This window comes from Hippoglossus stenolepis, chromosome 10, assembly GCF_022539355.2.
Source record: "Hippoglossus stenolepis isolate QCI-W04-F060 chromosome 10, HSTE1.2, whole genome shotgun sequence".
Lineage (NCBI taxonomy): Eukaryota > Metazoa > Chordata > Actinopteri > Pleuronectiformes > Pleuronectidae > Hippoglossus > Hippoglossus stenolepis.
The window spans coordinates 8,698,808-8,723,954 of NC_061492.1; the positions used below are offsets into that span (position 1 = coordinate 8,698,808).

General features: G+C 40.8%; 1 protein-coding gene across 2 annotated transcripts; it reads right to left on the minus strand.

Moving 5' to 3' along the window:
* Positions 1 to 266: 266 nt before the first annotated feature.
* keap1a (kelch-like ECH-associated protein 1a) lies at positions 267 to 16,605 on the minus strand. 2 transcript variants are annotated; one of them, XM_035168704.2, is made up of 13 exons: positions 16,379 to 16,605; positions 13,416 to 13,510; positions 9,892 to 10,674; positions 8,765 to 8,964; positions 8,389 to 8,545; positions 7,794 to 7,886; positions 7,366 to 7,512; positions 6,808 to 6,914; positions 5,904 to 6,033; positions 4,901 to 5,097; positions 2,915 to 3,120; positions 2,066 to 2,242; positions 267 to 1,051 (listed from the first exon to the last, which is right to left on the minus strand). In XM_035168704.2, the coding sequence occupies exons 3-13, from the start codon at positions 10,102 to 10,104 to the stop codon at positions 873 to 875; spliced, it is 1,806 nt and encodes a 601-aa protein (XP_035024595.1). In that variant the 5' UTR covers positions 10,105 to 10,674; positions 13,416 to 13,510; positions 16,379 to 16,605; the 3' UTR covers positions 267 to 872. The 2 variants fall into 2 exon arrangements, with proteins under 2 accessions (XP_035024595.1, XP_035024594.1); XM_035168703.2 differs by lacking the exon at positions 13,416 to 13,510.
* Between the last annotated feature and the right edge of the window lie 8,542 nt (positions 16,606 to 25,147).

Genomic DNA, 25,147 nt, shown 5'->3' on the forward strand with positions numbered 1-25,147 from the left:
CATCAGTGCATTTGACACAAGAATGGCACTCAGCAGAGCACAAACCTCCTGCAATCCAGCTGCACCAAATTTCACTCACTTATTCATATCAGTCCCCTAAATGTGCCAGATGTTTTTCATCAGGATCCATGAAATATTTCCGGTGAAATCAGTGAAAATGTCAAAAACGGCCAATGTTAAGGAAAGTGATAAAAAAAAATCCCTGGATCCGACCCCTGCACCAGAATTTAGTGACTTCTTCCCAGAACCAATTTCACATCCTTCCATTGCGTTGTTTTTGTTTAATTTTGCTTTTACAATAAACAAACAAACAAACAGGTGTTTACATCCCTGGTGGAGGTAAAAATGTAAATTACAAGACCGAACAAATGGTGCAGAAATAAGATATTTATCATTCACACCTTTGATTCCAAGAAACACACAATAAAATCTAGCAAATGGAAAAAACTAATTTGACAAAATGTTTACAAATGGCAGTTTGGAGGGGGACCCCACTTTTGGCACAACATAAAGAAAACACGTGAGTTAAGTCCTCATTTCGACACAGACACAGACACAGAATTAGAAATTAGGACCCTGAACTTCACTTTGCAAATTTACAATGAAAGAGATTAAAAACAGTGAAGGGACAATATTGAAATAAATAGCATTATTATTTGAGATAACATCTGTAGCACCTTATTACTGCAGGTCCTGTTTTTCAGTTTTTAACAGATGTGGAGATATTTTCTGTTTATAGTTGCTCCTCCTCTTTACCGGCAGTGTGGGACCCGTGAGGCCAGAGATACAGGAGGTAAAGAAGTTTTCATGTTGGAAGCTTTTTCTTTGTCTTTTGGGCACTTGGAGCCGTAGTCGACGTAGATTTTTATGTCCTATGTGGCTGTGTCCTCGTCCTCCTCCGTTTCTGGCAGGCTGCCAGGGCACGGCTCCATGGTAACGGCGATGCCCATGCCGCTGCGTCCAATAGGCATGTTGGTGACGCACGTCCATTCATTTCTTTCTGGACAGTAACACTCAACGCTGGACAGGAAGCCGTGCTGGTTAAAGCCTCCTGAATGGAAACACACACACACACACACACACACACATTGTTTAATGAAGCTGGTGATAAAGCAATTAAGGAACTGTTCAACAGCAGCATCGATTCATTATTAAATGCAATTATTTTGTCTTTAAGCAATTTATCTTTCATTTTATAGAAAGATTCTTTTTAAAGAGATAATTTTCCAATGATTTAATTTAGTGATGTGGTTTGTTATCACCTCCTGATCTTTCTTCTATAAGTCTGTTCACTTTTAACAACAAATTATTTCCGCTAATTAGTTAAACAACACAGTCACTGAATCACATTGGGAATAAAATAAATAAAACCAGTGATCTCCTGAACTGTCTTAATGAATCTGAATTATTATTTTCTTTCCATGAACAACACAAGTGCAAGTTTTTAAGTCTGTTGACACATTTTCTAGTACGAAGTAAAACAACATGAAACGAGTGTCAGCAGTAGTTGCTGCACAAACAGCCCACAAAAATAAAAATATAAAAATATATCAATGATACCGACTTTTTATGAGAAAGGTTTCACTCAGAGCTCCTGACTGACTCATGAGAAGTTTGAATGGGCCTGAATACCTGAAACTGTCCATATGCTAGTTAGTGATGACACATGTAACCGACTTGACTGAGTATCAATACAAGCATCATCTAAAAACACACACAAGAAAAAAACGAGGGAGAAAGAGGAAATCATTCCGTATTAAATCATAAGAATAATAAAGTAAAATAAAATAATGTATTCAAAATGGAGGGACAGTAAATCATGTTTCTCTGTTCTCTGCTGAACAGATTTCCATGAAACTTGGTGGACGGACGGGACACGAAAGAACCCTTTAAATTTTGAGGTGGAGCCAGGATTTCTTTTTGTTTCACCAGGAAATAATTCATGGATCTTTATGAAAAACATCAGGCACATTAAGGGAAGTGATATCTGTGAGTGTGTGCAATTTCGTGCCACCTTGGCGGAAGTATGTGCTCTACCACCATTCTGCTGAGTGACGTAACTGACCGAGGACAAAGATGCATCTGTGGTGGGCCGTCGCTCCGTGTGCACTGCGGCCAAACTGCATGGACGCCCTGGGCTCCCAGACATTCCTGCCTATATTGTAGCGCTCCACGGAGGAGAGCTGGCTCCTCCCATCGAACCCTCCTATAGCGTACAGGTAACCATTCACACACACCAACCCTGCAGACACACACACACACACACACACACACACACACACACACACACACACACACACACACACACACACACAGAGAAGATGTTCAGGGATGGTTTCGACATTTTGGGAAAGAGGTTATTTGCTTTCATGCAGTTAGATGGGAAGATTGATACCACACTTATATTTGTACAGTAAATATGGAGCTGGAACCTGGAGCACGGTATAAAAGCTGAAACTGGGTAGAGAGCTGGCTTGGCTCCACCTGAAGGTAACACGATCTGCACGCCAGCACCAAGCTCAATATTTAACATGTAAAATCAAATTTGTGAAATTTGTGTGTTTTAATCTGTGCAAAATCAAAATTGACAAGTTGCGGTGCAGGGGGACTCTTTCGAAATGAAAGAATGAAATGATGTATATTTAATTTGTGACTTTTAGAGGTGCTGGTACCTCAGATCTTTTTTCAACTTAAGAGCAGTTTCCCGCTGTTTCCACTACTTACGCTAAAGTAAGCTAATTAGCTGCTGGCTGTGGCTTTACATTGAACATACAGATATGCAAGCTGCATCATGTAATTCTCTGCCAGAACGTGAATAATTATATTTCTCAAAAATGTTCCTTTAAAGACCAGAACACACAACAAAAACTAAAAATGTCGTCATTGTGTTTGTCCGAATCTCAGACGTACTCACCTAGTCCGCTGCGGATGGTGCTCATGGGAGCCAGCTGCTGCCAGGTGTTGGTTTCAGGCTGGTACTTTTCAGCAGTGTCCCACCGGTTCTGTCCATCGTACCCCCCCACCACGTACAGAGCCCCCCCGCACGTCTCCACGCCGGCCCCAAGACGAGCCACCGACATCGGGCACACCAAGGACCAGCGGTTAGACTCTGGATCCCACCTGTAGAGCAAACAGCAGACGTAGGGGTCAACGTGGCTGTAATCTGTTGACGGTTACACTACAAATGAGTCATTTCTATTAATTGATTAAAAGCAGTGTCGGTGCTGCAGAACTTGAAATGATCCAGAGGTGGAGCGGCCGTGAGCAAGCAACAGTCTCAGTCTACGTGAGCCAGTCAACTTTAAGTGGATTAGGTTAAGCTGGCAGCCATGTTTGGCCACTGTTGACAAGCTTTATTAGAGGCTAAAGGGGAATTAACACCAACACGAGCAGACAGAGATGAGAACGTCTACAGGACATCAGCAGACGTCAAGTTTCACTCGGTGTCAACAATGCTTTTCTGAATGTCCTGTCAAAACGTACAAAAAAGAACAAATCAATGTAAATTAAACACACAAAATATATAATAATAGGATCTTGTGTTTTCTGTCGGGAAGAGGAGCTGCCTTCATCCCGGACTTTTTAAATGTGCAGAACTTTTACATACACGAAAAACCCTTCAACACACTTGATGAAAGAAAAACTCCTTTAATGAACAGACACGAGAGTCTCATCTAACTCATAAAAGCAAATAAGCAAATCCACCAAAATGTCGCACTATCCCTTTAATAGCAGAATGTCTGCAGAGGAAAATAACACTGGCTATAACAACAATGGCAAACAGCTCAGTCATGATGCATATTCTCCTGCTGGTTAATGATTGAGAGGTCATTGGCTCAGTCGTTGGTTTACGGTCCGGCTGTAAACCAACGACTGAGCCGCAGACACGAGGGTGCTGTGATATTTCATCACCGGCGGAGTGCCCTTGAGAAAACCACTAAATTCAAGTCATTTCTCAGGTCACCGTGCCGACAACGACCCTGCGCTCTGAACCCTGGAGTTATTGCACATGCATCTGCAACAAGGCGCTTTATGCAACCGGCACGACGGTGTCACCCCCTGTTGAATCTCCTGCATGTTGCTCACATTCACAAGGGAAGACCTGAGCCCTTTGTGGCGGAAACTGTTGCTATAAATACACTAATCTCTCTTTGACGTGCTTCCCATTGAATTTTCATTTCGGCAGCTTTATCGGCTCTCATTGTGTTTTCGCGGCGTCTCATGTGAAACCTTTTAAGTGCCGTCTGATGACTTCTAATAATTCTTATTGTGACTCTGATCTTTTAAGAATCTATACCCCCCCCTCAATACAAAACGGTCACATTTGAAGCGCAGCTCTTCAGATATGGAAAAGAAAGATAATGGTATCAAAGAGAAAAACATCGAGTTTGTTCTCAGACCTGACAGTTTGTTCTTATTAAGTGATTAAAACTGATTTATAACAGCATCAGGGCTCCTCCCTGCTTTGGTGGTGGAAACTAGGAAATGTAAAGCATTCCCGGGCAGATCGACATTCCTGGGAAAGTGTGTCTCGACATGTTTTTCAAAGAGGCTGCGTTGTCGACTAATTAGACTAAGAGAGATACCTGAGAACTTCTCCGCTGCTCTTGAGCTTGAACGGCAGCTATTCAGCCCATCGCTCTCATGCCATTATCCATACTTATCCATACACCGAGGTGACTGCGCTTAATCTGAGAACGTGTGTGTGCGCACAGGGGAGGAAATCCGTGTTCATTACGTTCACCCTGGTAAATAAGATGTCATTAAAATCGAATTACTTCTCGAGTGCCTTGTTAAATTAAATAAATCATCACACACACACACACACACGCGCACACACACACACACACACACACACACACACACACACACACAGTGAAACACAGTGGAGACGTCTCACCTCTCCACTGTGTTGTGATGCGTCGAGCCCTGGGAACCTCCAACGGCGTAGATGCAGCCGTCCACCACGCCCACGCCGACCCTGTTCCTGGGGATGTTGAGGGAGGCGCGCTGGCTCCACTGGTTGGTCATTGGGTTGAAGCAGCACAGGGCGCTGGACTCGGTGTTGTTCTGAAGCGACAGGTTTCTGCCTCCAACCTGGACACATGAAACGAGGGACTGAAATGTATGATGTGGATCGCTCCGACTTCTGTAAACAAACATCAGTCCTTCATCAGCGAGGGGTTGAGTGAGAAAATAGATCCGTAAAGTATAAAATACGAGATGTAAACAGGAACGGTGACACAGTTTCCCACTTTCAGATGTCACTATATTAATGTAGATCTTCCCAAACAATCTTTTTAATGCACAGCTAAATTGTGACACTGTTTTCTTAACATTATTTGAGATATAAAACAAGGTTGTAATCCCTAGTCAATAAATAATAATATTAAAGTGCTCAGAATTCAAGTTGCAGAAGTAGATGCTGATGTTGTTGATGATAATGATACGATTTATGATTCTCTTGATGAACAGATCAGTGAGATTGTACCGACCCACTTGAAACAGTCTTGGCACGATTCTTCTGATACTTCCAAACAAAATTTGTTGCAGTATTGAATGTTGCCTAGTAACTTTGCTTTGAGAAATATCCTTTGAGAAGTAGCGTTAACGAACCACGGCCACGTCACAGTCAGTTAAATTGTTTTTCAAATACATTAAGCATGAAGGAGACGCTGTGACAGAGATACATGATAGAATTTGGACAATCACCAGTTAATCAGTCTGTTGGTTTGTGAATGTAGTTTAGATCCATGCTGTCAGAGAGTAAATGTCAGAAAATGTCCCAATCTTAAAAACCTATAGCACCTACCCCTATAGCAGATCATGTATTGTGTCATTGATAAATGTGTTGCAGAGATTCAAACTCTCTGCAATGACATTTCACTGGTGGTGTAACCTACAGTGTAGAGGAGTCCGAACAGCGTGCAGGCTCCCAGGCCGCTGCACGGCGTTCCCATGTCAGCCAGTCTGAGCCACACGTTCCTGCTGGGATCATAAGCCTCCATGGACGCCAAGGAATGCTGCTGGTATCTGACCATGATCGAGAACTCAATTAGGATCATCTCTTGCTTTTAAAAGTATTTTGTAACAAGTATGAGTACTTTTATCATAGGAAGAAAGAGACAATGACTTTAATACATGTATGAAATGTTCTATTACATAGTGGTTATTGTAATAAATCCTTTTATCTGTCTAGCTGCACTTCCAAAGTAAGTAAGCAAGTAAGTAAGTAAGTAAGTAAGTAAGTATTGAAGTAAATATGTTAATACTCTTTTTTGCTGGTTCAAAACAAACAAACAAAAACTAAATAAAAATACAAAATATATAATGTTTATATTATGATAAAATGTCAGTCAAACAGCTTAAATCAGCTCAAGAGAAACAGTGATTTTAGATGGAACTCAAAGATGCATCAGAAGTGGAAAATCATCTTAATACAGTATATATATAATATTTTAGTTTTAAACTTTCCACATTGGTTAAAAAACATTTCTAACAGACAATGATGAGTTTGAGGAGGATGAGTTGTGTTTAGAATCTTGTCATATCCATGTAGAATTTAAATAAACTGGAAACAAATTAGAAGAGTGGCAACATAGGTCAACAAGTAGAATAGCTCTGTACATAAAGGGAGAACATGCTTATAGCCACCAGGTGGCAGACTGGGACACTTTCTAGATCCGTGAGGTGGCTTGAACTGCAAGTATCAGAAATGGGTCCCATAATATTTAATATAACCTACACAGTGTGTAACAGTAGATGTTTTGTGCACTAGAGAAACTGTTGAGGAAATGAATTAACTACCCGCCAGCCACATAGATGAGTTGAGTTCCCCGGTTTGGAGCCGGCGGCAGCTTCCTCAGAGTCATATCCTGGAAGATTTTAGAGAGCAGGTCCTTACAGGAGTTGGCCTGGAGTTAAAATAAAAGAGAGAAAATAAAAACCTTTAATAGAGTTTGGGAATGAGAAATTATTTATAATAAAATATTGTTTTAACAATCGGGAAAAGCTGGTTTGTTCGGTGTCCTTTTTGAATCATATAGAAAATGAGTTTTCTACTTTCTTTTTATTACTGGGAATAGTTCGATAAAACAAATATAGATTTTTGGTTTCAATGTGATGATGAAGACGGAGTTGGCTGAGCACACATTAAATTAGAAAGTGACCTCCTGAAAACCTGGGAGAAGGATGTTATTTGAAATAAAGAAGTACTTAAAACATATCAACCTTTATTACTGTTCAACCGGAAGATGCATTTTTTGTGAGAATTTAAAGAAATACACTTTTTAAAATGAAATATACTAATCTTTTCTGCCCTTGCGTTTCCACTGATAGTAAATACACTGCGTGGCTGAGGTTTACCTTACTGAGGATGGGGCAGGACAGGAGCTGGTTCTTCAGGAACTTTGGCGGCAGAGCGTAGATATGAACAGCGTTCAGGAGGGCGTGCAGGTACTGGGCTCTGCCCTCCATATGCCAGCCGACCCAATCTGTACAGGCCTTGTACACCTGACGTGGACGTATTCAGAAACCAAACAACATGTGGGTTTCTTCACAAAAATGCATTTCTCAAAGATTCATAGTTTTCAGTAGAACTCAATAAATGGTTTAGCTGTTTGTTACACAAGGAGACACAGTTGAGTTATCTTACAAAATACAACACTGTTCATATTGCGTTTTATTAATACAATCCTGCAAGCAATGCAAACATAATATAAATAAATAAATCATAAAAAAACTAAGCTGTGCCTGTTAGCCAAGTTTGAATTAGTTGTTTTAGTGCCACTCACCTCAGACTCACAGAGCACCTTGAGACTGTCCTGGCTGATGAGCTCCAGCAGTTGGCAGTGAGACAGGCTGAAGAACTCGTCCACTTTAGTCACCTGCAACACAGGGACACGAGAGAGAAGTCAGATGAAGGTCAGCTCAAAGATACTGGAAAATAAGCTGGCATGTAAGAATGGGAAATCATATGACAATATACACGGACAAAAATATACATCATCTAGTGCAGGACAAGATAGATCACTGGGAAAATGAACCAAAACAACTTTACTTCTGAAAAACGTTTTATTCTTGGAGAGGTTGTGAAGTCACATGTGCTCTTTGGGCCTGGAACCTGTACTGTCTGAAATGACCAGCAGAGGGCGACTCCACTGGCTATGAGACAGAAGGTACTTCTCACTTGATTTCTAACATCAGTAAACACTTTCCTGAAGTATTTATGGTCTCAACTTCTAGTAAAATAGATGATAAAGCACAGTATGCATTGGGTCATGGATACCATATGATTAACAGCCCAGTGCAGGTTACAGGTGCAGGTGGGTGTTCAGTGTCAGTCAGTCCCCCAGCAGCGTACTTCTGCTTTCTATATTTGCCCTTCACCTCTTTGAAGTGTGTGTTGATGTACTCTCGGCTTCTTTGGTGCAGCTCCGTGCAGCCGATCTCCTCGGCAAAGCGAGCGATGCCGATGACATTTTCCGCCTCCAGATGCTTGGTGAGGAAATCGCAGCACGCCTTGGCCACGTCCTCGATCTGATACCTTGTACAAAAAAGAACAGACAGGGACAGAAAAATCATTATTGCCTATATTATTTACTTGTTTCATTAAAATAATAATTGAACTGGTAAATTCTGAAAGATTAACAGAGAAGCAGAACAGAAATCCGAGTTTGTCTGTGTGGGTTTTCTGGTTTCATCTGTTTTCAATGACTCTGGATTATCTTCCCAACACAACGTGCTACTGTTTGTGCATGTTTACCTCATCGCAGCCATCAGGACATGCAACACACATTTCTCTCCCACTGTGATGTGGGCGGTGTAGGCAAAGTCAATGAGCCTTCCCACCACCTGGGGGCAGACATCACGCAAGGTGATCTCCGAGGCGTGCCGCTCTTTGAAGCAGCTGGTGAACATGGCTCTGAAGTAGGGGCTACATGAGGCCAGCACCAACCTGTGCACCTGAAAAAGAAAAGAGGATTTGTTTTTTACTGTAGAAATGATGCATTCGCTTTGTTTCTTTTACAAATAATAGTTTACTTCTCTTTTTTCTCCAATGTTTGACCACGACCGAGACTTGAATTCAAAACTTAATCCTCAACACATTTGAATTAACCTTAGTAGTTTGAGCACCAGCAGCCATCTTTAATCGCAGGTCAACGCCCACATACCTGCGCTGAATGTGGTGATGCATCATTCCAGTCGGGTGGTTATGAGTCATTTATTGTTATACAGCCGACATGCAACATTACCCTCAGTTTCTGTATTAAAATATACTAAAAAAATACTGCCAAACCGCGCGTGTTGTTTTGAGATGTCATTTGTACGACAGTGAGAAGGGAGCTACTGTCTGCAGCCCCAGTGGTGAGCAGCTGCATTACATAATAGATACAACAGTTAACTGGTATTGTAGATCGATAACATGTTAGTAATTAATTGGCTTTGTTTGTTGAGAAAGTGAATAACTTCTGAGCCTGGGGTAAACAATAACATCACCTAGGAGAGAATGTAATGGACGTTATTGTGGTCGAAGCTTCTGTTGATGAAGGATAAAATATGGGATGTACGTTTATTATGTATTTAAATATTCTTTATTAAGGTTGATGAGATGTGAAGATACTGAGGTTTGTTGGATGTGTGGAGTAAATGTATGTACATTTCATTTTGTTAATAATAATAATAACAATAATATTAATAAGTTGTTTAACTGACCAATATTTCTGGTGCCAACGAGCTAATAATTTAGCGGACTAATTGTGCACATCCCCATTTATCATATTCCCCAATTTCATGTTTTTCCATATTGCACCTACATATAATTAGTTTCAGTACAGTGCTATGTTGAAACTGAACCAAAAAGAAAAAGGTGTTGATGTTTTGTGTGTTAACCTTGAAGTCCACGGTTTTGTCCTTGTACGTGACGTGAAGCACCAGGTCACACAACATCTCGTGCTGCCTGAACTCATCCATGACCTTCATGGACCTGGAAGCGTGGGTCTCCACCGTGTAGTCAAGGTAACCAGACCCGTACATCGAGGGAACCACGATGGCTGAGAAGTCAGAGTCGCGCGTGGGACGTTTCTTCCTTAAGGGGCAATGCATCGTGGGAAAGAGGAAGAGGGGTACTCCAAATTTATCAGAGTTTTTACCTTTTCTTAAAGTCTTTCACAGTATTGAGTTTTTATCCCATTTGGGTGCGAGTTTTAACACAGTAAATCCTTTTCTATTCAGTGCGTAGACATTTCCCAGGATATGAGGTGTCCAAACAGAGTAATGGTTTTATCCATTGGTGATCCCAGCAACAGCTGGCAGGCAGAGCGAGCAGTCCGCAGGAAAATCCAGTCGCTGCATTAAATTCGTTGAGTTCATATGTTTCTCTGCACCAATATGGTGGGTGAAGAAACTTGTAGGCTGACGCTGAACCACACGGTGCTCCCTCCTCCACAGAGCCTGGCTCCAACATGACGCACACAGTGTTTGTTCTCAAAGCACCAGTCAAACCATGATGATCACATTTCTGCTGGTCCACATTTTCACCGGTTTCAGGGTTTTTCAAAGTCCATTGTGACTTTTCCTGAGAGTCCTCTGCGATGTGTTTCCACAGGAGAAGTTAGAAGAGGTCGGCTCAATCACATGTATCCTGGCGGGGACTCTGTCTGTTTAATGCTTATCCTGCAAAGACGGAGAAAAAAATAGAGAAAGTAAAGAAAGATGAGACATTTGCTGGTTTGAGAAGAAGTTAATGGAGGGAGGATGTCGTGTTTCCCTCGTGTTCGTGCCGAGTTGTGAATCACACACTCAAGAGTTTCACTTCCTTCTATCTTTAAACAGAAACGTTTTTCTGTTCAACTGCTTTATGCCACAGATTCCGCCTGAAGACTGGTTACTGCAGGAAATGATTTTCTTATTTTAATAATTTATAACTAGAATGACATTCAGTAGAACACATACCTCTATCAAGGCCAAACAATCCTACACATTAATGTCTACTTTTTCATATTTTATATTTTTATAGTATAAGAGACAAAAGGAAGTGGTATTTCTCATAAAACATAGTTTAAAAAGTAAAAAATCTAATAATCCTGGATCCGTCCCTAAATCTGCATCTGCACCCAAATTGAATGGATTCTTCACACGCATCCCTCCAGCAAGTTTGGTGGAAACCAGTTTTGCATAATCTTGCAAACATATAAACCAACCAACCAACAAACAAATCAACAATCAGACACGGGTAAAAACCTTAAACATAACCTCCTTGGCCGAGGGAATGAAAGCTCTGTCACTTCAGTGTAGTTTTTGAGGTGAATTTGAAAGGACAGATTATGAATGAAAGCAGGAGAGAGAGAGCGTAGACACGCAGCAAAGGGCAGCAAGTTGGAATCGAACCTGCGGACGATGCAGACGACTGTAGCATCAATAGGCGCCCCATGCCAGCTCTAATGCGCTATTTATTTATAGGATCTATATGGGAACAAGATGAATAGAAGGTATACACTTGGAATGCCGGCTGAATTCTGGCAAAACAATTATTTTTTATCATTGATAAAATGAGAAAAATCTGCCTTTCTACAATTGTCTAAATCCCCACACATGCGAAGCTGGAGCTCGGAGACGTCTGGCTCTTTTGTTTAAAAAGGACTAAAATGATCAGTTGATTATAAAATAGCTGCTGACGGTGGATTACGTGATCCATTAATTGACAAATTGTCGCAGCTCAACCGGAATCCTTTTTATCAAAGTGAGATCACAGGGGCCTGAAAGTGCTGCTTCATCCCCTCAAAAGTTTAATAGTCGACTGTGAACATTGACACTCGGTGTGTGAGTCACAGAGGAGCGGCGGAGATTCTGCAAATAGCAGAACACACATTCACACTATTAGAAACAGCACAAAGTATGAATGGATCCCTACCAGACATTCACTTCTATGTTACGACTGAAATCACTCCACACTGTGTCGGTTTCTAGACGAGAATTGCCGCCTGACAGTTGAGTGCCTCTGCCGACCAATCAAGTTGCAGTTTACATCCATGTCAGCTCAAGATATATGTCGTCAATGCTTTGAAGTAATCTAATAGTTGCTGGTGTATTTTTGGCAGAATGGAAGAGGTATGAATCAGAGAATAGTTTTGTGGTGAGAAACGAGATACGAGAATATATGAGGATATTCAGTATCTGAACCAAATGTGAAATATGATCTATCGGTAAGAAAATCTATCTTCTGTAACTGTCTTATGATGTAATAATAGAATAATGGCCCAAAAGGTGTTTGGATGTAGCAGAGGAGGTTGACCTTTGACCTCTTGGATATAAAATGTCTTCACATTTGTGTCTAATTCTTGAGTTGTGGCCAAACTCATGTTGTGTGAGGTCACAGTGACATTGACCTTTAACTAAAGCCGGAGTTTCAGGGGCCCATGCCCATATAAGGGAGTAAAAAATGTTGTCAACGATTTAACAAACAGAAAAATTTGCAGTGTTTCTTAAGATGTTATTATCAAACCCGTATGACAGAAGAATTAGTTTGTGTCTAATAGGTTAGGGTTAAAGTAGAAATTCCCTGAAGGGAACATTGTGTCTCGGGTTGTGGCTGTCGTCAGCACAGACGCATCAGAGCAGACTAATAATAATATTTATTATTATCAGTATCTTCCTCTGACATAATAGGAGAGCAATGAATTAGACCCTAAGTGTAACTGTCTCTAATAAAAATGAGTCTGAGAGCAAGAGGAGACTTCTGCTATGCTGTCACTTAGCCACAGCTTCCTTATGTGAAAGCCTTAAAGACAATAGCATGTACATGTTTTTTTATGTACAGTAATTTAGTGAGTGAAGTTGCTGCTTTGCTCAGCAGGACTGCAGCTTTGCAGGGTTGCACAATGAAAGCTGTTCATCCTCGAGTTCCCTCACCTCTCACCCTGCAGTCAGCCAGCCCTGTGTGCCGGTCATATGACCAAAAGTGTGAGACGGAAGGGGAGAGATTACGAGGGGAACATGGAGCGAGTGAGAGAATAACAAAGTTGGATAAAAAGCAGGAGGAAAAGGACCCTTCATTTTCTTTGGCTGAAGGAAGACGTAGGAAGGAGAAAAGAGATCCAGGAGGGAGTAAAACCAGAAAGTGAGAGACATTAGTACAGTGAACTACTCAGTTTTCCATAAAGGTCCATTGTGCTTGGATATATCAGCCTGTCCTGCTCCCCGGATCAGGCTTTAAGGGGGTTAACGGGGAATTACTGTGTAAACACACTGTCCAGAGCTCGGCTACTATATAAAGCATTGCTCAAGTCTGCAGGAACACGGTGAGAGCACCCTGACATCAGTTCGGACCAGTTTATCGATTTCCAGAAGGGATTTCGTAAACCGCTGTTTGACCAAGGTCCTGACCGGTAACACTGCAGGTGGTGGTTACTGTTTACTTTTGGCAGATTAACATCTCAATGAGGGGAGGAGGCTTGATTGACCCAGCCTTTGCTTCAAAGACGAGATCTGTGGAATTCCTCCTCCTCCGAAGCTTTCAAACACAAAGAATGAGTCATTGTTAGTCAATCATTTTGGCATCAAGACGATAGACACGTTTACATATACACCAATATTTCATTATCAGGACAAAAAGACACCGATTACCACAAATCTCCTGCATCCACCCACTTATTCAAATTCACATCCATGCACATTTGTAGAAATGTACACGTGCTGATCACATTATAACGTTCTATTGAAGTTTTCACAGCATTTTGGGATGTCGAAATACCCTGGGTTCGAGTTTTGGAGGTAATGTTGACATGAGTCATCATCAGACTATGCTCTGCAACATGTTAAGTGGAATATAAATGCAGTATTCACAGTAAAAATACAATAAAACATCTTTAAAATGAGTCGCCGCAGTTTGCACAGCATTATGGGTATAGCCACGATGCAATATGTCACTTACAGTAACTACAGTGCGAGCAACTCATGCAAACATGATGGAAATAATGTCTTTGTCAGAATGTGGTTGGAATATTGCCGTCTGTGTAAATGCATAGTCACTGTTTGCTTTACATAAGGCCTCAGCTCAGTGCAGAATGGATTGAAGAACCAGAGGAGGCAGAGGGAGGCCGAGTTAACCATTTACAGACTCGTGCTGTGAGCAGATGGGAGACAGTCCACTGACTCTGACCTAAGAGCTCCCAGCTGCACATATAACACATTACAGGAGGTCTGGTGAGGAATGAAGACACCCTCGCTTAACCTTTGACAAGATCCCGTCCAAAACTGCCGAGCTGGAATGACAACGTGTTTTTTTTATAAGAATGTTTTTTACCAGCGGCGAAACAACCTTCTCTGCCTTGTCACCTCTTAGCCTGCCTTCCAGCTGACTGGGTCAAAGGTTGCCGATGACAAAGGTGCTTTTTTCAGTTTGCTCTGAAATAACTTTCCCCGGAAGAAGAATAGAGCATTGTAGAATTACAGCAGCAGCAAAAGAGTCAAACCGGATTTATGAATTAAAAAAAGCTTCCTCTGAAGACATCTGGTGGTAAAACCTCCAGCCAAGTGCTGCACACTACATCGTCTACTGCACTACTACACCGACACTTGAGAATGAAGGACTGCAACGGCTCAATTTGGACTCTGAACCACACACTTCACCATATCAATCAGAAACACTGAATACACAGTGTGCCATTCATCACTAAGCTAAGAAATCAGCTCCTTAAGTCTGGATGTATGTATGTTCACAGAAAGACATGGAATGATCAGACGTATGGACGGATGCATTTCAGCAAAAAAAACGATGTTATAGTTGTTGTTTTGCTTATTTCTAACAATTAATCGATTAATTGGTCACAATTTAGTGATTTCACTGCACCTCAAACTTAAAACATTTAAATATTTGGGATATTTCTCACATGTGATGCTTACATGTGAGAATTTGCTGCTTATAACTGTGGTTAACTAATCCTGCAGGTTTTAAGTGCTGGTCAGACAAACAAAGATAGTTTGACGTCACCTCAGGCTTAACTGTGATGCTCTTTGATATTTCAAAGACTAAAATAATAAAACCACAAAGGAATATAATCAGAAGATAAAAATCTGCTTTTACAGGCTTGATTCCAGGATTTGTTTTTCTTAGTTTCTTATTATTATTTAATCTCTAAATATCTCTGGCTTTTTGACTGTTTGTTGGACCAATAAGAAAATCAAATGATGCCACTTTGCCTCTGGTGAATTGTGATTGTGATGCTTATTATTATTATTACACAACATCCTGGAGCCTAAACAGACGTCTTTAAATTACTAATTTTGTAGCAACCAACATTTAAAAAAAAAAATCATAATAATATAATATTATTCCAACTAATTATTATTATTATTATTATTAATCATTACAATTGCTGCAGATGAATTTTCTGGCGGATGACTAATCGATTACTTGACTGAATGTTTCAACACTTCTTCCTTTATATGATTCATTTTCAATGACAGTTTTTAAGAATCATTACAAACACACACACACACACACAGTTGTACAACTATCCTTGGTAGGACACAGACGCAAACCATTTTTTCATATTTACAAATTTAACCTATAACCCTGATATTTACTCTTTCCCGACCCGGACTTCCTCCTCCCCTCATCTTTTCTTGTTTTCAGCTAAAACTAGCATCTATGGGCTGTAGCTACGTACATTACTGTATATACACTTCAATCAGAAAGAATAAGTAGTGATATGACAATAAAAAACAGATTCACCACTTTTTAAATTGTGCTATAGTCCCCTATCCTGACCCCTAACCCACCAATACCTCTGTTGTTGTTGTTGTTGTTGTTGTTTGTTACTGTTCTGCAGCTGCTGTCATGGGACAATAAAGTATATTTGATTTAAATACCTTATCCCTAACCTCTACCATGACTAATTCATGGTTAAGCCTAACCGAACCACAACAACACACACACACACACACACAGAGAGAGACAGACAGAAAGACAGACAGCTCAAGTTGTTGCTCAGATAGAAAGTTTCAATTCCACTTTGTGTGTGTGTGTGTGTGTGTGTGTGTGTGTGTGTGTGTGTGTGTGTGTGTGTGTGTGTGTGTGTGTGTGTGTGTGCGGGCGCACTAGTGAGGAAATAAACTGAATGGGTGATAGAATGAACTAGTTTTACTGTAAGTGTGTGTTGTTGCTGTAGCTTTGCTGTAATAAGTGTCACGAGTGCTGCTGCAAGATCACGCACACACACACACACACACACACACACACACACACTTTACACACACGCACAGACACACTCACGGGAACGCGTTTGAATGTTAGTGATTCTAAAACTAGGGCGCGTCCTCTGACCAAGTGCAACACTATGGAAAGCTTCCACGCAGCAGCAGCGGCGGCTGAACTCACCTGGAAGCTGCAGCTCCTCCGCGGCTGCTCGGCTCCAGCGACTGGGCTCGTTTCCTCCGCACGCACTTTGACAGAGTTTGCGGAAGAGTCGCTCTTTTCCCTCAAGCTCCGTCCTGACGCAGATCTGCGGGAGGAAGCGGCACAATGTTCGGAGGAGGAGGAGGAGGAGGAGGAGGAACGTGACCGTGCCTCCCTGTTACGCATGTTCAGAGCCCTGCTCCAAGTCAGGGGCAGCATTCCTCAAACTGAAACTGAGCCCGGATCGATTATGTAACTGTTACTCAGCTGAAAGACGACAGAGCAGGGGAGGAAACCCGAACCGTGATTCATCTGCCCATATATCATGTCTATATCCTGCCCTCCAGAGCCTGCACAGATGCTTTTGTGAGACTAAATCTTATAATAACACACCTCATTTAGAAGAACAGAGTAAGTGACATATCAGCTGTTAACATGATCCCATGTGAATGAGATTATTGACCCATGGAGGAAAACTACAAAAGGCAACACCACTGGGTTTGATATAGTTATGATATGTTAAAAGTGACACTTTTTTCTTTTGATCACTTTCAGACCCATTCATTATGATTATATTTACATGTTGTTGTTTGTATCTTAGAATGAATACAATAATATAACACAACAGCAATAATAATAATAATGTTAAAAGTTAACCTGGGCACATAAAAGTTGGTGATATTTACAGGTTTCTGGTTGTTTTTGTTACAGGAGAGCAGCTAAAAAACATTATTTAAATCTACTCGATCTGGATTTGTTTTCAGCTCTGCACCAAATTACACACACTCAGTCCAGAGTTTTTCACCAAGATCCACGATTTATTCCCTTAATAATAATGAAACAAAGTTAATCCGGTCACATAAACGTTGTTTACTCAGATAAAGCTGGAACGGCAGTTATAGAGCACACACATCTGCCAAGGCCCGGCAGCCCCCTTAATTCTGCGCCTCATGTACTTTTGGGCATGTTTTAAAACTATTAAAAATAATTGTTGCTTCCTGACTCCACATTTACGGGTTTCTAGTTGTATTTGTTACAGTCCAGCAGCTAAAAAAATATATATATTATCATTTAAATCCAATAGATCAGTGTTTGTCTTGGGCTCTGAACCAAATTACACACACTGGTATCAGTCTAGAGTTTAAACCAAGATCGAGGATTTATATTACAACAACAAAAAGCCACCCCCATCTCAGAAGTTTATAAAGAAAGTAGTAATAAAAAATCTTTGTCCAGATTCCAGCCAACATTTAATGACTTCTTTCTTGGTACACGTCCCATCCTTCCACCACGTTGCATGGAAATTTGTTCCTTCGTTTTTTGCGCAATCCGGATAACAAACAAACAAAACCTAACCCGGGCAAACACTATTTCCTTGGCAAAGATAATAAGACGAACAAATATACAGAACAAGCGAAACTTGTATGTTCCATCATTATGTAAATGGTAAATGTACACATGCACACAGCACTAAAGTTCTGAGTTGTAAATCATTCATATATATAATCTGTGCAGCAGGCACACCACAATCTAATCAGCATGTCTTTCAGAGTTACGACATTCACAAGAATTTTTCCACAGACACACAAAAACCAGCACGATGACATAATGTCCATAAACAGAATTATGTGTCTTTATTTATTTATTAAATTCCATTTGTTCTTTTGATTTTTTATTTAACTTATCAGTAAAAATCTGCTTCTGTCAAAATCTTCCAATGACAAGAGGAAATGTTGTTGAAGAGCCGATAAAACCTGCAAAATAAAACTTCCACATGGTTTGATAAAAAATCTTTCAAGAGGATGGACAGAAATATTTCTCAACAAAAACAGCAGGAGAGGTTCTGGCAGAGGTTTAAGTTTCTGCTCCACAACACTTAAGATCACTCTTTTCCAAGAAAGCTAAATCCAGAAGTGTAATAAACAATGTGGATGTAATGACTTATTATTATTATGAGTATTATTTATTCACTGTTTCAGGTGTTTACTGCTATTGTCTGGTTGGTTATTGGAATATTTGCATAAAGTTTGGTCTTTCGATTGAATCAGTTGATTGTATTTGGTCTCACTGACTCTCTGTCTGTTGTAGTGGAACCAGATCTTACTGCTCGTATCGATTCTCTTGCTGTTGTGATGGAACTATGTTCATCCGTTCAATGGCACGGCCCAAGTTTCGCCCCTTGCGATGATCTTAGACATATTTGTCGTCCTGACCACATCACACACAACCACACGTCACATATACCTCGGTACTCAGCGAGGTGACAACCACACCCTCGTCAGTTTGCAGCGGTGGATGAGTTTGACTTTGAGAACAAACACAGACCTTGATCTGAGCAATCACTGACACACGGCCAGCGCGCTGCTCTCCTCCAGGAGCGCTCATGAAACACAATCACATACGAAATTGGTGAAGATTCGTTCGAAAAACAAGTTTATTTCAAACTTATTTCTTTGCATGCAGATAGATGCTTTAAGCAATTTTAACAAGTGTAAAGATAGATATTAGTTGAGTTGAGTTCTTGCATTTTGTAGGAATCCTGATCATAAAGGTGAATATCTCACTGTCATCTACCAAATAACAGCAGATACTTTATTCCACTGAGACTGAATTTGAATTCTCAACTGAACATTGGCCTCAGTGGTCTGTAAACATCTGTTTTTTGACATCAACAGGAATCCTGCTTGTTATTGCGTGAGGTTTATTGACTGCTCTCTCACACCACACCCACCTACATGGAACATGAAAACAAAACTAACTTGCTGATGCGGTGCCAGGATGTGTTGTGTCACAGGTCGACGGCCAGACGGTTGCATGAAAGACACAACAACAAATCCATTGTGATGTCATTGATTTTTATAACCGTGCAGGAGACGACGACCGATGTGAAAGATAAGAATGAATTACACTGATATTTTACTGGATAATTAATTGTGTATAAGAATCTTTTCATATGTATTTGCATATTGAGGGAAGTTCTTCAACTTTGTCACAAACGTTTGATTCACAGATCAACTGAATGGATACTAGAGGTCAAAGGTCAATGTCACAGTGACGTCATGTTCATCTCGTTTTTATGAATGCATTATCTCAGTAACACCTGGAGGTCATTTCATTGACCTGAAGGATGAATTGACGAGGATTTGGAGGTCAAAGGTCGAGATCATTGTGACTTCATAAAACACATTTGTGACCATAACAAAAAATAAATCACACACTATTTTTGACAAGATCTCACACAAACATCTAATCAGATAAAATGATGACATTTATATCCAAAAGGTCAAAGGTCAATTACACGGTGACTTCATAACATTCTGCAAAAACCTATTTTTCTGCCACTATTTGACACTTTAACTGAGGAGCAGTCGGAGAGATTGTGGTTATATTGAACTGGTTGACGGAGGCCTGCAAGCACAAAGTGGAACTTCTTGTTAGACCAGAGTTACTGACACATTAGAGGCCATGAAAACATTTTCCATCGATCAGCTTCTTAACGCGGCGGTCATAGATGAACTCTATAGTTATTTTAGTATAAGTGACTCCTAGGACACTATCATCACTATCACATTGTCATTTGATGGATTATAATTATTAAAATAATTATAATAATTATATTTTAATAATTATTAAAATATCATTTGTAGTTTAATTAGAAATCCATAAAAACACAACGTTTTTATGGATTCAGGTTCAGGTTTCATTTCCACATGTGCTTCAGGGTCAGAGGGTCTTACATGATGTTAACAGTCTCACTTCAGTGAAAACAAATTATTTTATTAATTATTTTCAGCTTAAAAATAAACTAATTTTAGTTTTTTTTTTAAACTAGGTCAGATAACCAGAGTTTATGATGTCACAAAGCCAATCCACCAATCCTGTAGACTGGTGGGCGGAGATCAGAAGCTGGAAAAGGCTCCTGAACTGCAGGCAGGGTTTCAGGGTGGAGAGACAGGAGGCAGAAACTAAACAGAAACAAACATTTAAAGAAGATTTTTTTCCAAGCAATATTTGAATAAATGTGCCTGTTTTATATTTCACCACTGGAAACTAACTACAACACTGATCACTGAACAAAACAAACATATTTATGTGAAAAAAGTAATGTAGAGAAATTGAAATTGACATCGATGTTTACTCATATATGCATTTTGAAGCTTAAATCAAACACTTTTGTTTTGCTGTTGCTCAGACACTGTGATCAAGGCCAACAACATGCCACAAGGAAGTAAGAAAAAAAGTACAACTGCAGCATGACTCAGCACAGGGCCGGCCACATTTCTGCTCTGTCAGTGAGTACGTCTGCTGTTCCCTCTTTTTTATGAACCTCTGTGTTCTCTCCTTCCCTCAGCTGCACCCTCTACTGCATCTATCCTCTCCTCATTACATCTTGATTTCTCCTCACACATTTGCAAATCTCTGCAGATGACACCCTCATGTCCTCTCCTCTCCTCTCCTCTCCTCTCCTCTCCCTCTTCCTCTCGTGCCAGTTTCCAGTTTCCTGCCAGTACAGGAGTCAGTAATGAGAGAGAGAGCCTTGCCTTGGATTATTCTTGGCTTCAGCTTTTACACCTCCACATAAAACAGCTCATGCATGTCTCACTCCACCGTGAAGACCCTGTTTGTTTGTGAACACACTTTTTGAATTAAAGAGGTGGAGTGGGTCCCTGCTTGTGTTTGATGGAAGCCCCGCAGACTTTTATTGAGCTCAAGTGTGATAATGAGAGAGATGCACTGTGCACATGTTGCCCCCTGCTGCTCAAATACAGAAACACAAGTGAAAAACGGTGATAGACACAGGTCGTTCTGAGATGATGGGGCCACACAATCGATTTCACACGTGGAGATAAGTTTTCTGACTCAGAGTCGTACGTGGAAAATAGCTTTATAAAGTCTTCTGTGGATTTTGCAAAAGTTTACCAGTTTGAAAAATAAACCCAGATCATCCGGCTTTTTCTATGCTTGTTTAACAGGAAGCTTGTGTTTCAGTCCGCAGATGGTTTGGTTTGAAATAAATGCTTATTCAGGAGATAAGGAGAGGATGAAAGGCCCCAAAGTTGCATTATGGGAAATGTCTTTTTATTAAACAAATAAATCTGTCTCTCGAGAGTTGCCCAACTTTATATCAGTGCAATAATCATTTCAAATTGTTAAACTCTAAAGTACATAAGATCCAGAGACAATAATTCATACAAAACTGCTTCAACATCTGAAGCCCAGGAATTTTCCAAAGAATTTTAAAGATGTAGACATAAAATCATAACTTAGTGCAAGTGAAAACAATAAAAGGAATGGCAATCATGAGGCCTGAGTCTCATGATTTTCCAACAATAGAACGATAAACTGATTTTAGAGATGGTCTGAAGTTAGCAGCCATATACAAGACAAATGTCAGTGCCACACACACACACTTTCCCATGACAGTAAAACTGCCTTGGTTATATCACACACTACGCACGAAAGTTTATTCTATCGTTTATGGCACTTCAGGGGACATTTATGGGGGAAAACTGGAAACATGTGAGTTTAAGCTGAACAGAGTGAATTTAGAGCGGTAACTTGATTGTTCTTTGTCAGCCGAGGAAACAGTGATGAAGAAGTGACAAACTATAATCACATCATCAGGCTTTCAAGGCAAATGAACTACACCAGAAGTTCATTTGGTTACTAAACTATTGTTACAAGACATTCACAACAATTACACCTGACAGAAATAACTCATCTTAAACATTTCCATAGGAAATACAAACAGGTTAAATGGTTTAACATTGAAAAACAAGATTCTACACATTTGTTGGGATGGAGGAGGAATAATGCAAAACTAGACATTTTCTGAAATGCAACAGCAACTGATTTATTATTCCAGGGAGAACTGAGTGCACGAGAACACTGATAATGTCATTTTTATACGTAATGAGACGTTAATCCGCTAATTTACTGTCTTAAATTTTGGATGGAGCTGCTGCTGTGTTGCAAGACAAAGTTTTATCAACCAATCAATAAATCAGTCAATCAATCCAAGCACTCAAAAATGTAGAACCTCGTAATTAAGGAAGCTCCGTCAGTCCATTAAGTTGTTACAGCTGATGATGTATTGAATTCAGTTTGCCTCTGTCACATTTTACACACACACACACACATTTTATCTATCATCACAGACAAACCAGAGGGTTCAAATATAAAACTGAAAGCATCGTTGGTGCTGACGTCAACACGGTGTCATCTCTAATAAACATTCATTGCCCTTAGAGTCAGAATTCAATCACTAACAGTGGACAACTCCTCTCAGTTTACGTCTCCATGCATGATGCCCATCACCGACAACACATTGGGCCCATATGAGAGGAGGGAGAGAGAGAGAGAGAGAGAGAGAGAGAGAGAGAGAGAGAGAGAGAGTTGATGTACATCTGTCATGCATTATTGCGGCGAATGCCAGTGTTATCCTGGCTTTAGAAACTATGTGAGGAGGGGGTTGATGGGTCTTCTTTAAATCACGGTCTGATTCCTCCTCCTCTCCACTGCCTCTTTTTTAGTGTCTATATCAACACACACACACGCACACACACACACACACACACACACACACACACACACACACACACACACACACACCACACACGCACACACACACACACACACACACACACACACACACACGCACACACACGCACGCACACACACGCACGCACACACACTGTCCCCCAATGAATTCCTCAGGAAGGAGTCAGCCGTCTTCATTCCTCTGGACACAACTTTTTCCTTAACAAGGTACTGATGGCCTTGACCTCCTCTTCAAACAAACCCTTCCCTCCAATCAGGGAGGATTGTGGAGCTGGGGCTCAGTCTGGGCCTGTGGGTATAACAGAGGAAACGTCCTGATTCTCCTTGATTACTCCCCCTCTCACTCTTTCTCTCTGTCTCTGTCAGTCTCTCTTCTTATTCCCCCTCTTTCTGCCCCCGCTCCAAATGTCTCAGTGGCTGCTGCCTCTCCGGTCGTCTCAAACCCAAATCATAAACTTTTCTGTCCTCTCTGTGTCTCTCATCTCACTGTAATTCCATTTTCGTGTCATCGCCGTCCCTCTGATTATTCCCCCGGTTTGATGTTCACTCTTCTAGTCTCTTGATGATGATGAGCTGCTCATCCAGTTTGTCAGCAGAACTTAATCAACTCATCCTTCAAGACCCAAAAGAGAAAACACTGTCTTATATGATGTATTTATGTGAATTTTGACAGTAGGAGTATAACCTATGACAATCATTATTGGGTATTGTAATGCCTCCAGTTTAAGTTTGATCCTCAAGTAAAATTGCCAGATCTCTATCCTATAACCTAGATGTGTCTATGTTTATATATATTTATATATATATATATATATATATATATAGAGAGAGAGAGAGAATTAGCTACATTTGGGGACAAACTCCAGACTACAGACCAGTTAATTTGGGAGAGCCTGTCCAATTAGGGACAAAAATCAGAGACCTTGTTGAGGAGCAAAGCGTCGGGTCAGTGGTCAGGGTTATGGTAAGACTACAGGAAATGTATGCAAGTCCATGTAACATGTGTGTATGTGTGTGTCTGTGTGTGTGTGTGTGTGCTCATTTTTGTTACCTCTTTGGGACCCCTTCTTGCATCAACACTGACAAGAAGACCTCATGGGGACCAACGCTTGGTCATATTGAAGCAAAGCATCATTTTTGGAGTTCCTGGTTAAGGTTAGTCGCAGGATGTGAGTTGTGGTTAGGCTGTCCAAAATGAGGTCAACGCGGGGTCCTAACGAGGAGATCCGTTCTAACTTGTGTGTTCTAGTGCGGCTGTGTGTGCGTGTGTGTAGACAGTGACACAACACTTTCACCGACAGGGACAGACGGTGACGACTGCCCGTCATAAATCAACTATTCTAACTATGACCCTGTGAATGAGCATCACAGCACATTGCCTGGAAAAGTGACACAACGACATTCTCACAAAATCCCCTTTCCACGTTTCCTGGACAGCGGCAGCCGGACACAAGCGGGAACTGAGCCTCGAACAAGAGTCTCCTCTGAGTGAGGGGACAGGGGGACGCTGTGGGCCGGGACCCAAAGGTCATCCTGGCTTTCCTGCCTGGACTCGTGCTGACTCACTTCTGCCCCAACCACACACTAACTGGTGCTTGTCTCTGAACACCATTAGTCAAACATTAATCATAGCGCCCATTGAACATGAAGAGAGTGTGTGTTCTCCCCCACCCCCCCACACACACACACACTCTGAGGCCTGAATGTGGATTTCTATTCTAAATCTCAATGTGATTTGATGAGGTTGCATTTCCGCTCCTTGGCTGCTCCCTGCTCATCTCTGGTGTCTATAGATGGCAGACTTTCCTGCCTCAGACAACTCAGATCCTGACCGGCTAAGCCACTCAGCTGACACCACAACTCAACTCGTCCTCTGCAGAGGAAAATAGGTTCTTTATTGGAAAATAAAGTCGCTCTTCTTGTCTTCCTTAGTAAAAATTGAAGGTCAAATTAAGCTTTTAGATCTAAGCCCTATTATTTCTGAGAAAAAAGCAATTGTTTCACATGCTTTCAATTATAGAACATTGACAGCACAGATTTTGATCGCTGCTTAGAGAAAAACTGTATTTCACCTCTAATTTGTGACTCTGTGATTGTTCTCTTGCATTTTGAATCTTGTAAAATGAAAAGTTAGATGCTTGTCCCATGGATGATACAAATGCACAATATTTGAACACTTTTTCAAAGAGA